Raw genomic sequence first — 15584 nt, forward strand, 5'->3', positions numbered from 1 at the left:
ACTGACGTATTGCAAAGTCATGCCAATTCTATTGCTATAGCATCTCTTGTTTGGCCACAGAGGCAAGGAAAAACTCCCTCTAACGAAGAAACTTTGGGAAACATGAGCTCAATAGGGTTCTTGCCCCTCACCCTAACCAATAGTGCATCCATTTTGGGTTAGTTTTGACTGACGTGTTGCCAAGTCTGTTTGGCGACAGAGGCAAGGTGTCCGTCTGCCTCGGCCTGTTGGGAAATGGTCCATGTTGCGCTAACTTGGTTAGCAAGTCGTCATTCGGAAAACAGTAGGGTTCTTGTTTTTCAACCTGACCATACTAAATCCATTTGGAAGTTGTTTTCGTTAGTTTTGCCTGATCAATTGCAAATTCATGCCAATTATCTTGCTATAGCTAGTCTTGTTTGGCGACAGAGGCAAGGAAAAACTCTCCCTAACGAAGAAACGTTGGGAAACATGAGCTCAATAGGGTTCTTGCCCCTCACCCTGACCAATAGTGCATCCATTTTGAAGTCGGTCGGGTTAGTTTTGACTGACGTGTTGCCAAGTCTGTTTGGCGACAGAGGCAAGGTGTCCGTCTGCCTCGGCCTGTTGGGAAATGGTCCATGTTGCGCTAACTTGGATTGTACAAGTCGTCATTCGAAATTAGTAGGGTTCTTGTTTTTCAACCTGACCATACTAAATCCATTTGGAAGTTGTTTCCGTTAGTTTTGCCTAATCAATTGCAAATTTATGCCAATTATATTGCTATAGCTAGTCTTGTTTGGGGACAGAGGCAAGGAAAAACTCTCCCTAACGAAGAAACGTTGGGAAACATGAGCTCAATAGGGTTCTTGCCCCTCACCCTGACCATACTGAATCCATTTCAAAGTTGTTTTCCTTAGTTTTGACTAATCAATAGCAAAATGTATCGCAATTATATTGCTATAGCATCTCTTGTTTGGCGACAGAGGCAAGGAAACACTCCCTCTAACGAAGAAACTTTGGGAAACATGAGCTCAATAGGTTTATTGCCCCTCACCCTAACCGATAATGCATCCATTTTGAAGCTGGTTGGGTTAGTTTTGACTGCCAAGTGTATTGCAATAGCACCTGTTGTTTGGCGACGGAGGCAAGGAAAAACTCTTTCTAATGAGGAAACATCATCCAGTGGGGTGTCTGTCTGCCTCGACCTAAATCCATTTCGAAGTTGTTTCCCTTAGTTTTGACTGATCAATTGCTAATTCATGCCAATTATATTACTATAGCGTCTGTTGTTTGGCGACAGAGGCAAGGAAACACTCCCATAGGGTTCTTTCCCCTCACCCTGACCAATAGTGCATCCATTTTGAAGTCAGTTGGGGTAGTTTTGACTGACGTGTTGCCAAGTCATGCTAATCATATTGCAATAGCACCTGTTGTCTGGCGACGGAGGCAAGGAAAAACTATTTCTAATGAGGAAACATCATCCAGTGGGGTGTTTGTCTGCCTCGACCTAAATCCATTTCGAAGTTGTTTCCCTTAGTTTTGACTGATCAATTGCTAATTCATGCCAATTATATTGCTATAGTGTCTGTTGTTTGGCGACAGAGGCAAGGAAAAACTCTTTCTAATGAAGAAACATCATCCAGTGGAGTGCTAGGTTCATTTTGAAGTTGTTTACCTTAGTTTTGACTGATTAATTGGAAAAATTCATGCCAATTATATTGCTATAGCATCTCTTGTTTGGTGACAGAGGCAAGGAAAAACTCCCTCTAATGAAGAAACTTTGGGAAACATGAGCTCAATAGGGTTCTTGCCCCTCACCCTGACCAATAGTGCATCCATTTTGAAGTTGGTTGGGTTAGTTTTGACTGACGTGTTGCCAAGTCTGTTTGGCGACAGAGGCAAGGTGTCCGTCTGCCTCGGCCTGTTGGGAAATGGTCCATGTTGCGCTAACTTGGATTGTGCAAGTCGTCATTCGAAATCAGTAGGGTTCTTGTTTCTCAACCTGACCATACTAAATCCATTTGGAAGTTGTTTTCGTTAGTTTTGCCTGATCAATTGCAAATTTATGCCAATTATATTGCTATAGCTAGTCTTGTTTGGCGACAGAGGCAAGGAAAAACTCTCCCTAACGAAGAAACGTTGGGAAACATGAGCTCAATAGGGTTCTTGGCCCTCACCCTGACCATACTGAATCCATTTCAAAGTTGTTTTCCTTGGTTTTGACTAATCAATTGCAAAATATATCGCAATTATATTGCTATAGCATCTCTTGTTTGGCGACAGAGGCAAGGAACAACTTTTTCTAAGGAAGAAACATCATCCATTGGAGTGCTAGGTCCATTTCGAAGTTGTTTCCCTTAGTTTTGACTGATTCATTGCAAAATTCATGCCAATTATATTGCTGTAGCATCTCTTGTTTGGCGACAGAGGCAAGGAAACACTCCCTCTAACGAAGAAACTTTGGGAAACATGAGCGCAATAGGTTTATTGCCCCTCACCCTAATCCATCCATTTTGAAGTTGGTTGGGTTAGTTTTGACTGCCAAGTCATGCCAAATGTATTGCAATAGCACCTGTTGTTTGGCGACAGAGGCAAGGAAAAACTATTTCTAATGAGGAAACATCATCCAGTGGGGTGTCTGTCTGCCTCGACCTAAATCCATTTCGAAGTTGTTTTCCCTTAGTTTTGACTGATCAATTGCTAATTCATGCCAAATATATTACTATAGCGTCTGTTGTTTGGCGACAGAGGCAAGGAAACACTCCCATAGGGTTCTTTCTCCTCACCCTGACCAATAGTGCATCAATTTTGAAGTTGGTTGGGTTAGTTTTGACTGACCTGTTGCCAAGTCATGCTAATCATATTGCAATAGCACCTGTTGTCTGGCGACGGAGACAAGGAAAAACTATTTCTAATGAAGAAACATCATCCAGTGGGGTGTCTGTCTGCCTCGACCTAAATCCATTACGAAGTTGTTTTCCTTAGTTTTGACTGATCAATTGCTGATTCATGCCATTTCTATTACTATAGCGTCTTTTGTTTGGCGACGGAGGCAAGGAAACACTCCCATAGGGTTCTTTCCCCTCCCCCTGAGCAATAGTGCATCCATTTTGAAGTTGGTTGGGTTAGTTTTGACTGACGTGTTGCCAAGTCATGCTAATCGTATTGCAATAGCACCTGTTGTTTGGCGACGGAGGCAAGGAAAAACTTTTTCTAATGAAGAAACATCATCCAGTGGGGTGTCTGTCTGCCTCGACCTAAATCCATTTCGAAGTTGTTTCCCTTAGTTTTGACTGATCAATTGCTAATTCATGCCATTTATAATACTATAGAGTCTGTTTTTTGGCAACAGAGGCAAGGAAAAACTCTTTCTAATGAAGAAACATCATCCAGTGGAGTGATAGGTTCATTTCAAAGTTGTTTACCTTAATTTTGACTGATTATTTGCAAAATTCATGCCAATTACATTGCTATAGCGTCTCTTGTTTGGCGACAGAGGCAAGGAAAAACTCCCTCTAAGGAATAAACTTTGAGAAACATGAGCTCACTAGGGTTCTTGTCCCTCACCCTGAGCAATAATGCATCCATTTTGAAGTTGGTTTGGTTAGTTTTTTACTGCCAAGTCATGCCAATTGTATTGCAGTAGCACCTGATGTTTGGCGACGGAGGCAAGGAAAAACTTTTTCTAAGGAAGAAACATCATCCATTGGAGTGCTAGGTCCATTTCAAAGTTGTTTTCCTTAGTTTTGACTGATTAATTGCAAAATTCATGCCAATTATATTGCTATAGCAACTCTTGTTTGGCGACAGAGGCAAGGAACAACTCCCTCTAACGAAGAAAATTTGGGAAATATGAGCTCACTAGGTTTCTTGCCCCTCACCCCGACCAATAGTGCATCCGTTTTGAAGTTGGTTTGGTTAGTTTTCACTGACGTGTTGCCAAGTCATGCCAATTATATCGCATTAGCACCGGTATTTTGGCGACAGAGGCAAAGAAACACTGCCACTAACGACAAAACTTTGGGAAACATGAGCTCAATAGGTTTCTTGCCCCTCACCCCGACCAATAGTGCATCCGTTTTGAAGTTGGTTGGGTTAGTTTTGCGATAGCACCTGTTGTTTGGCGACGGAGGCAAGGAAAAACTCTTTTAAGGAAGAAACATCATCCATTGGAGTGCTAGGTCCATTTCGAAGTTGTTTTCCTTAGTTTTGACTGATTCATTGGAAAATCCATGCCAATTATATTGCTATAGCGTCTCTTGTTTGGCGACAGAGGCAAAGAAAAACTCCCTCTAACGAAGAAACTTTGGGAAACATGAGCTCACTAGGTTTCTTGCCCCTCATCCCGACCAATAGTGCATCCTTTTTGAAGTTGGTTTGGTTAGTTTTCACTGACGTGTTGCCAAGTCATGCCAATTATATCACAATAGCACCGGAATTTTGGCGACGGAGGCAAGGAAACACTGCCACTAACGGCAAAACTTTGGGAAACATGAGCTCAATAGGTTTCTTGTCCCTCACCCCGACCAATAGTGTATCCGTTTTGAAGTTGGTTGGGTTCGTTTTGCAAAAGCACCTGTTGTTTGGCGACGGAGGCAAGGAAAAACTCTTTCCAAGGAAGAAACATCATCCATCGGAGTGCTAGGTCCATTTCAAAGTTGTTTTCCTTAGTTTTGACTGATTAATTGCAAAATTCATGCCAATTATATTGCTATAGCATCTCTTGTCTGGCGACAGAGACAAGGAACAACTCCCTCTAATGAAGAACATTTGGGAAACATGAGCTCACTAGGTTTCTTGCCCCTCACCCCGACCAATAGTGCATCCGTTTTGAAGTTGGTTTGGTTAGTTTTCACTGACGTGTTGCCAATTCATGCCAATTATATCGCAATAGCATTGGTATTTTGGCGACGGAGGCAAAGAAACACTGCCACTAACGACAAAACTTTGGGAAACATGAGCTCAATAGGTTTCTTGTCCCTCACCCCGACCAATAGTGCATCCGTTTTGAAGTTGGTTGGGTTAGTTTTGCGATAGCACCTGTTGTTTGGCGACGGAGGCAAGGAAAAACTCTTTCTAAGGAAGAAAAATCATCCATTGTAGTGCTAGGTCCATTTCAAAGTTGTTTCCCTTAGTTTTGACTGATTAATTGCAAAATTCATGCCAATTATATTCCTATAACATCTCTTGTTTGGGGACAGAGGCAAGGAAAAACTCCCTCTAACGAAGAAAATCTGGGAAACATGAGTTTAATAGGGTTCTTGCCCCTCACCCTGACCAATAGTGCATCCGTTTTGAAGTTGGTTGGGTTAGTTTTGCAAAAGCACCTGTTGTTTGGCGACGGAGGCAAGGAAAAACTCATTCTCAGGAAGAAACATCATCCATTGGAGTGCTAGGTCCATTTCGAAGTAGTTTTCCTTAAATTTGACTGATTAATTGCAAAATTCATGCCAATTATATTGCTATATCATCTTTTGTTTGGCGACGGAGGCAAGGAAAAACTTTTTCTAAGGAAGAAACATCATCCATTGTAGTGCTAGGTCCATTTCGAAGTTGAGTCCCTTAGTTTTGACTGATTAATTGCAAAATTCATGCCATTTATATTGCTATAGCATCTCTTGTATGGCGACAGAGGCAAGGAAAAACTCCCTCTAACGAAGAAAATTTGAGAAACATGAGTTTAATAGGGTTCTTGACCCTCACCCTGACCAATAGTGCATCCGTTTTGAAGTTGGTTGGGTTAGTTTTGCAATAGCACCTGCTGTTTGGCGACGGAGGCAAGGAAAAACTCTTTCTCAGGAAGAAACATCATCCATTGGAGTGCTAGGTCCATTTCAAAGTTGTTTCCCTTAGTTTTGACTGATTAATTGCAAAATTCATGCCAATTATATTCCTATAACATCTCTTGTTTGGGGACAGAGGCAAGGAAAAACTCCCTCTAGCGAAGAAAATTTGGGAAACATGAGTTTAATAGGGTTCTTGCCCCTCACCCTGACCAATAGTGCATCCGTTTTGAAGTTGGTTGGGTTAGTTTTGCAATAGCACATGTTGTTTGGCGACGGAGGCAAGGAAAAACTCTTTCTCAGGAAGAAACATCATCCATTGGAGTGCTAGGTCCATTTCAAAGTTGTTTCCTTAGTTTTGACTGATTAATTGCAAAATTCATGCCAATTATATTGCTATAGCATCTCTTGTTTGGCGACAGAGGCAAGGAAAAACTCTTTCAAACGAAGAAAATGTGGGCAACATGAACTCAATAGGGTTATTGCCCCTCACCCCGACCAATAGTGTATCCGTTTTGAAGTTGGTTGGGTTAGTTTTGCGAAAGCACCTGTTGTTTGGCGACGGAGGCAAGGAAAAACTCTTTCCAAGGAAGAAACATCATCCATTGGAGTGCTAGGTGCATTTCAAAGTTGTTTTCCTTAGTTTTGACTGATTCGTTGCAAAATTCATGCCAATTCTATTGCTATATCATCTTTTGTTTGGCGACGGAGGCAAGGAAAAACTTTTTCTAAGGAAGAAACATCATCCATTGGATTGCTAGGTCCATTTCGAAGTTGTTTCCCTTAGTTTTGACTGATTAATTGCAAAATGCATGCCAATTCTATTGCTATAGCATCTCTTGTCTGGCGACAGAGGCAAGGAAAAACTCCCTCTAACGAAGAAAATTTGAGAAACATGAGTTTAATAGGGTTCTTGCCCCTCACCCTGACCAATAGTGCATCCGTTTTGAAGTTGGTTGGGTTAGTTTTGCGATAGCACCTGTTGTTTGGCGACGGAGGCAAGGAAAAACTCTTTCTAAGGAAGAAAAATCATCCATTGTAGTGCTAGGTCCATTTCAAAGTTGTTTTCCTTAGTTTTGACTGATTCATTGGAAAATTCATGCCAATTATATTGCTATAGCATCTCTTGTTTGGTGACAGAGGCAAGGAAAAACTCCCTCTAACGAAGAAAATTTGGGAAACATGAGTTTAATAGGGTTTTTGCCCCTCACCCTGAGCAATAGTGCATCCATTTTGAAGTTGGTTTGGTTAGTTTTTTTACTGCCAAGTCATGCCAATTGTATTGCAGTAGCACCCGTTGTTTGGCGACGGAGGCAAGGAAAAACTTTTTCTAAGGAAGAAACATCATCCATTGGAGTGCTATGTCCATTTCGAAGTTGTTTTCCTTAGTTTTGACTGATTAATTTCAATATTCATGCCAATTATATTGCTATAGCATCTCTTGTTTGGCGACAGAGGCAAGGAAAAACTCTTTCAAACGAAGAAAATTTGGGCAACATGAGCTCAATAGGGTTCGTGCCCCTCACCCCGACCAATAGTACATCCATTTTGAAGTTGGTTGGGTTAGTTTTTTACTGCCAAGTCATGCCAATTGTATTGCACTAGCACCTGTTGTTTGGCGACGGAGGCAAGGAACAACTTTTTCTAAGGAAGAAACATCATCCATTGGAGTGCTCGGTCCATTTCAAAGTTGTTTTCCTTAGTTTTGACTGATTAATTGCAAAATTCATGCCAATTATATTGCTATATCATCTCTTGTTTGGTGACAGAGGTAAAGAAAAACTCCCTCTAACGAAGAAACTTTGAGAAACATGAGCTCACTAGGTTTCTTGCCCCTCACCCCGACCAATAGTGCATCCGTTTTGAAGTTGGTTTGGTTAGTTTTCACTGACGTGTTGCCAAGTCATGCCAATTATATCGCATTAGCACCGGTATTTTGGCGACGGAGGCAAGGAAACACTGCCACTAACGGCAAAACTCTGGGAAACATGAGCTCAATAAGTTCCTTGCCCCTCACCCCGACCAATAGTGCATCCGTTTTGAAGTTGGTTGGGTTAGTTTTGCAATAGCATTTGTTGTTTGGCGACGGAGGCAAGGAAAAACTCTTTCTCAGGAAGAAACATCATCCATCGGAGTGCTAGGTCCATTTCAAAGTTGTTTTCCTTAGTTTTGACTCATTCATTGGAAAATTCATGCCAATTATATTGCTATAGCATCTTTTGTTTGGCGACGGAGGCAAGGAAAAACTTTTTCCAAGGAAGAAACATCATCCATCGGAGTGCTAGGTCCATTTCAAAGTTGTTTCCCTTAGTTTTGACTGATTAATTGCAAAATTCATGTCATTTATATTGCTATAGCATCTCTTGTTTGGTGACAGAGGCAAGGAAAAACTCCCTCTAACGAAGAAAATTTGGGAAACATAAGTTTAATAGGGTTCTTGCCCCTCACCCTGACCAATAGTGCATCCGTTTTGAAGTTGGTTGGGTTAGTTTTGCAAAAGCACCTGTTGTTTGGCGACGGAGGCAAGGAAAAACTCTTTCCAAGGAAGAAACATCATCTATTGGAGTGCTAGGTCCATTTCGAAGTTGTTTCCCTTAGTTTTGACTGATTAATTGCAAAATTCATGCCAATTATATTGCTATAGCATCTCTTGTTTGGCGACGGAGGCAAGGAAAAACTTTTTCCAAGGAAGAAACATCATCCATCGGAGTGCTAGGTCCATTTCAAAGTTGTTTCCCTTAGTTTTGACTGATTAATTGCAAAATTCATGTCAATTCTATTGCTATAGCATCTCTTGTCTGGCGACAGAGGCAAAGAAAAACTCCCTCTAATGAAGAAAATTTGGGAAACATGAGTTTAATAGGGTTCTTGCCCCTCACCCTGACCAATAGTGCATCTGTTTTGAAGTTGGTTGGGTTAGTTTTGTGATAGCACCTGTTGTTTGGCGACGGAGGCAAGGAAAACCTTGACTGTTTTGTACTTAGCAGGGGATTAAGGCCACACCAGTCCTCACGTCCAGCATATTAATTGTTATTTGGCAACAATTGGCTCCAGAAAGGCAAGAACTGTTCTCTAAGGCATGTACAATAAACGGTAAAAAATACTCTGAATAGACAATTGGACTTATGATTGGCTTGCATGAGACAACTGTACAAGAAGCTTATTCTACTTGTGAGGGTTTGTTTGTGTGTCAAGTAACATTTTGTACCTTAAGTCTTTTTTTTTTTTTTTTTTCAAAATGATCACAGTACGTCCGTCCTTCAAAAAGGGTGTCCCGTCCTCCTTTCGTCACTATACAGTCGCCCGCCCCCTTCGCTTTTAGTCCGTCAGGGGCGGGACGGGGCGAGGGTCAGTTTGCAGAGCGCCCTGTCCTGCTGCTCCGTGGAAAGCGGTGGACTTTGAGGTGTTTGGAAAGGTGGTCGCTGCGGGCAAACTTCTTCTCGCAGACGATGCACTGGTACGGTTTGACTCCCGAGTGGGAGCGCCGGTGTCGGGACAGCTCGTCCGATCGGGAGAACCTGCCGGAGTGAGGACACGTTAGTCACAAAGCATACAATCACTGGTTGAAATGGGTATTGTTCAAAATCAATAGCATTCTCGCCAGTCACACGTAATCATTTGAAGATCATTTGTTAGAAAAAGCTATGGATGGCTTTATTTGATCATAATGATATGGCGCAATATAGCAGTTGAGCGACAGAGGCAAGGAAAAACTCCCTATAACAAAGGTGTCAGGTTCAAACACTGATGACATATATTAAACAAGACAAGAAGCAAGGAATTAAACAGAGACAAAATTAAAATTTGATTCAATTGAGGAGAGCGTGTCTCACCACGCTCTGACAAAAGATTGTACGCCTCCTCTTTTATTTGGACTTTCCCTGATTACATGGCAACAGCTGTTTCTAAGGGAGGGGGGTCGTAAATAGCCATCGCCTTTGATTAAAAACAGTTTAAAAAAAAAAGGTAATAAAACGGTTCAAAGAAAAGGTCTTGATTTTATTTGATTTAAATATTATAGTGCAATGTAGCAGTTGAGCAACAGAAGCAAAAACAAATCCTTTTAACAAAGTGGTTTTATTTGTTTTTATTGCTGTGGCAAGGATGGTTATATTTGATGTAATTATTATAGTACAATATAGCAGTTGAATGACAGAGGCAAGGAAAGACTCCCTCGACTAAAGTGGTTTTAATTGGCTTTTATTGCTATGGTGCAATATAACAGTTGAGCGACAGAGGCAAGGAAAAACTCCCTCTAACAAAGATGTCAGGTTCAAACACTGATGACATGTATTAAACAAGACAAGAAGCAAGGAATTAAACAGAGACAAAATTTAAATTTGATTCAATTGAGGAGAGCGTGTACACCTGTACCTTTGTACAGTGTCTCACCACGCTCTGACAAAAGATTGTACGCCTCCTCTTTTATTTGGACTTTCCCTGATTACATGGCAACAGCTGTTTCTAAGGGAAGGGGGTCGTAAATAGCCATCGCCTTTGTCGTTGTCGTTGTGTCCTTGGGCAAGACACTTTACCCACCTGCTCCCAGTGCCACCCACACTGGTTTAAAAATGTAACTTAGATATTGGGTTTCACTATGTAAAGCGCTTTTGAGTCACTAGAGAAAAGCGCTATATAAATATATGATTTAAATATTATAGCGCAATGTAGCAGTTGAGCAACAGAAGCAAAAACAAATCCTTTTAACAAAGTGTTTTTATTTGTTTTTATTGCTGTAGCAAATATGGTTATATTTGTCGTAATTATTATAGTGCAATGTAGCACTTGAATGACAGAGGCAAGGAAAAACTCCCTCTACTAAAGTGGTTTTAATTGGCTTTTATTGCTATGGTGCAATATAACAGTTGAGCGACAGAGGCAAGAAAAAACTCCCTCTAACAAAGGTGTCAGGTTCAAACACTGATGACATGTATTAAACAAGACAAGAAGCAAAGAATTAAACAGAGACAAAATTTAAATTTGATTCAATTGAGGAGAGCGTGTACACCTGTACCTTTGCACAGTGTCTCACCACGCTCTGACAAAAGATTGTACGCCTCCTCTTTTTGGGGCGGTATAGCTCGGTTGGTAGAGTGGCCGTGCCAGCAACTTGAGGGTTGCAGGTTCGATCCCGGCTTCTGCCATCCTAGTCACTGTCGTTGTGTCCTTGGGCAAGACACTTTACCCACCTGCTCCCAGTGCCACCCACACTGGTTTAAAAATGTAACTTTGATATTGGGTTTCACTATGTAAAGCGCTTTGAGTCACTAGAGAAAAGCGCTATATAAATCTAATTCACTTCACTTCACTTCACTTTTATTTGGACTTTCCCTGATTACATGGCAACAGCTGTTTCTAAGGGAAGGGGGTCGTAAATAGCCATCGCCTTTGATTAAAAACAGTTTGAAAAAAAAGGTAGTAAAACAGTTCAAAGAAAAGGTCCCTGGAGGGGAGTCAGGTCCTGCTTTCTCTCCGCTTGTGTAGATCTCGGGTCATAACAAAATCTTCCTGTGGATTACAATAGAAGAAAGAAACCGACCACCTCCATGTTGCTTCCCATCCTACTCAGTGGAGTTTTACAAGCCTTCTTCTTGGTAGGATCAAAGACAGCTTTTGTCTGCTCGCCAGGAACACGTTGAAACACAACGTTTTGTGATAACTTAGATACGATTATTCTAAAAAAAGGGATTTTATGTGATGTTATTGCTTTGGTGCAATATAGCAGTTGAGTGACGGAGGCAAGGAAAAACTCCCTCTGAGATCTTGATTTTATTTGATTTAAATATTATAGTGCAATGTAGCAGTTGAGCAACAGAAGCAAAAACAAATCATTTTAACAAAGTGGTTTTATTTGTTTTTATTGCTGTAGCAAGGATGGTTATATTTGTCGTAATTATTATAGTCAATGTAGCAGTTGAGGCAAGGAAAAACTCCCTCTACTAAAGTGGTTTTAATTGGCTTTTATTGCTATGGTGCAATATAATATATAATATTATATAAAGGGTAAAAAATACTTTTAACAACATGCTTTTATTTTATTTTATTATTATAGCACAATATAGCAGTTGAGCGACAGAGGCCAGGAAAAACTCCCTCCAACAAAGTGGTTTTATTGGATTTTTTTTTATTGTTATAGCGCAATATAGAATTTGCTCTAACACACTGGTTTTATTGGATTTTCATAACAATAGCCCAACACAGCAGTTGAGCGACAGAGGCAAGGAAAAACTCCCTCTAACAATATGGTTTTATACGACATTTTTGTGCAAGTTGAAGCAATTGCGTGACAGAAAAATGTTCTCTAACAAAGCGTTTTTTTGTATTTATTTTATTATAGGAAAGTGTAAAAAATACCTTTAACAACGTGCTTTTATTTGATTTTATTATTATAGCGCAATATTGCAGTTGAGCAACAGAGGCTAGGAAAAACTCCCTCCAACAAAGTGGTTTTATTGTTGTTTTTTTTATTGTTATAGCGCAATATAGAATTTGCTCTAACACACTGGTTTTATTGGATTTTCATAACAATAGCGCAACACAGCAATTGAGCGACAGAGGCAAGGAAAAACTCCCTCTAAAAATATGGTTTTATGTGGTATTATTGCTAAAGCATATGAGTGACAGAAAAATTATCTCTAACAAAGCGTTTTTTTTATTTATTGTATTGCTTTGGCGCAATATAGCATTTGAGCGACAGAGGAAAGGGTAAAAAATACTTTTAACAACGTGGTTTTATTTGATTTTATTATTATAGCGCAATATTGCAGTTGAGCGACAGAGGCCAGGAAAAACTCCCTCCAACAAAGTGGTTTTATTGGATTATTTTAAATTGTTATAGCGCAATATAGAATTTGCTCTAACACACTGGTTTTATTGGATTTTCATAACAATAGCCCAACACAGCAGTTGAGCGACAGAGGCAAGGAAAAACTCCCTCCAACAATATGGTTTTATACAACATTTTTGTGCAAGCTAAAGCAATTGCGTGACAGAAAAATGTTCTCTAACAAAGCGTTTTTTTGTATTTATTTTATTATAGGAACGTGTAAAAAATACTTTTAACAACGTGCTTTTATTTTATTTTATTATTATAGCACAATATTGCAGTTGAGCGACAGAGGCCAGGAAAAACTCCCTCCAACAAAGTGGTTTTATTGGATTTTTTTTAAATTGTTATAGCGCAATATAGAATTTGCTCTAACACACTGGTTTTATTGGATTTTCATAACAATAGCCCAACACAGCAGTTGAGCGACAGAGGCAAGGAAAAACTCCCTCCAACAATATGGTTTTATACAACATTTTTGTGCAAGCTAAAGCAACTGCGTGACAGAAACATTTCTCTAACAAAGCGTTTTTTTTTTTGTATTTATTTTTTGATAGGAAAGGGTAAAAACTACATTTAACAACGTGCTTTTATTTGATTTTATTATTATAGCACAATATTGCAGTTGAGCGACAGAGGCCAGGAAAAACTCCCTCCAACAAAGTGGTTTTATTGGATTTTTTTATTGTTATAGCGCAATATAGAATTTGCTCTAACACACTGGTTTTATTGGATTTTCATAACAATAGCCCAACACAGCAGTTAAGCGACAGAAACCAGGAAAAATTCCCTCCAACAATATGGTTTTATACGACATTTTTGTGCAAGCTAAAGCAACTGCGTGACAGAAAAATGTTTTCTAACAAAGCGTTTTTTTGTATATTATTTTATTATAGGAAAGGGTAAAAAATACTTTTAACAATGTGCTTTTATTTGATTTTATTATTATAGCACAATATTGCAGTTGAGCGACAGAGGCCAGGAAAAACTCCCTCCAACAAAGTGGTTTTATTGGATTTTTTTTATTGTTATAGCCCAATATAGAATTTGCTCTAACACACTGGTTTTATTGGATTTTCATAACAATAGCGCAACACAGCAGTTAAGCGACAGAAACCAGGAACAATTCCCTCTAACATTATGGTTTTATACGACATTTTTGTGCAAGCTAAAGCAATTGCGTGACAGAAAAATGTTCTCTAACAAAGCGTTTTTTTGTATTTATTTTATTATAGGAACGTGTAAAAAATACTTTTAACAACGTGCTTTTATTTGATTTTATTATTATAGCGCAATATTGCAGTTGAGCGACAGAGGCCAGGAAAAACTCCCTCCAACAAAGTGGTTTTATTGGGTTTTTTTTATTGTTATAGCGCAATATAGCATTTGCTCTAACACACTGGTTTTATTGGATTTTCATAACAATAGGGCAACACAGCAGTTGAGCAACAGAGGCAAGGAAAAACTCCCTCTAGCAATATGATTTTATATAGTATTATTGCTATAGCAATTGAATGACAAAAAAATTATCTCTAACAAAGCGTTTTTTTTTTTTTATTGTATTGTTTTGGCGCAATATAGCATTTGGGCAACAGAGGAAAGGGTAAAAAATACTTTTAACAACGTGCTTTTATTTGATTTTATTATTATAGCGCAATATTGCAGTTGAGCGACAGAGGCCAGGAAAAACTCCCTCCAACAAAGTGGTTTTATTGGATTTTTTAAAATTGTTATAGCGCAATATAGAATTTGCTCTAACACACTGGTTTTATTGGATTTTCATAACAATAGCCCAACACAGCAGTTAAGCGACAGAGGCCAGGAAAAACTCCCTCTAACAATATGATTTTATACGACATTTTTGTGCAAGTTGAAACAATTGCGTGACAGAAAAATGTTCTCTGACAAAGCGTTTTTTTGTATTTATTTTATTATAGGAAAGGGTAAAAAATACTTTTAACAACGTGCTTTTATTTGATTTTATTATTATAGAGCAATAATGCAGTTGAGCGACAGAGGCCAGGAAAAACTCCCTCCAACAAAGTGGTTTTATTAGATTTTTTTATTGTTATAGCGCAATATAGAATTTGCTCTAACACACTGGTTTTATTTGATTTTCATAACAATAGCACAGCACAGCAGTTAAGCGACAGAAGCCAGGAAAAATTCCCTCTAACAATATGGTTTTATACGACATTTTTGTGCAAGCTAAAGCAATTGCGTGACAGAAAAATGTTCTCTAACAAAGCGTTTTTTTTTTTGTATTTATTTTTTTATAGGAAAGGGGAACAAATACCTTTTATAACGTGGTTTTGTTTGATTTTATTATTATAGCACAATATTGCAGTTGAGCGACAGAGGCCAGGAAAAACTCCCTCCAACAAAGTGGTTTTATTGGATTTTTTTTTTAAATTGTTATAGCGCAATATAGAATTTGCTCTAACACACTGGTTTTATTGGATTTTCATAACAATAGCCCAACACAGCAATTGAGCGACAGAGGCAAGGAAAAACTCCCTCCAACAATATGGTTTTTTACAACATTTTTGTTCAAGCTAAAGCAACTGCGTGACAGAAAAATTTCTCTAACAAAGCGTTTTTTTTGTATTTATTTTATTATAGGAAAGGGTAAAAAATATATTTCACAACGTGGTTTTATTTGACTTTATTTTTATAGCGCAATATAGCAGTTGAGCGACAGAGGCCAGGAAAAACTCCCTCCAACAAAGTGGTTTTATTGGATTTTTTTATTGTTATAGCGCAATATAGAATTTGCTCTAACACACTGGTTTTATTGGATTTTCATAACAATAGCCCAACACAGCAATTGAGCGACAGAGGCAAGGAAAAACTCCCTCCAACAATATGGCTTTATACAACATTTTTGTGCAAGCTAAAGCAACTGCGTGACAGAAAAATGTCTCTAACTAAGCGTTTTTTTTGTATTTATTTTATTATAGGAAAGGGTAAAAAATATCTTTAACAACGTGGTTTTATTTGATTTTATTATTATA

At 39.0% G+C, this 15584-nt stretch overlaps 1 protein-coding gene across 1 annotated transcript in view; it reads right to left on the reverse strand.

The window, feature by feature from the left end:
* Nucleotides 1–8552: 8552 nt before the first annotated feature.
* Nucleotides 8553–15584, reverse strand: part of klf15 (Kruppel like factor 15) — a 48370-nt gene continuing 41338 nt past the window's right edge. Inside the window, exon 4 of the mRNA XM_061973819.2 lies at nt 8553–9262. Coding sequence (XP_061829803.2) covers nt 9094–9262 — 169 coding nt within the window. The 3' untranslated portion in view covers nt 8553–9093. The remainder of the gene's footprint in view (nt 9263–15584) is intronic.

Source organism: Nerophis lumbriciformis, linkage group LG01, assembly GCF_033978685.3.
Source record: "Nerophis lumbriciformis linkage group LG01, RoL_Nlum_v2.1, whole genome shotgun sequence".
NCBI lineage: Eukaryota > Metazoa > Chordata > Actinopteri > Syngnathiformes > Syngnathidae > Nerophis > Nerophis lumbriciformis.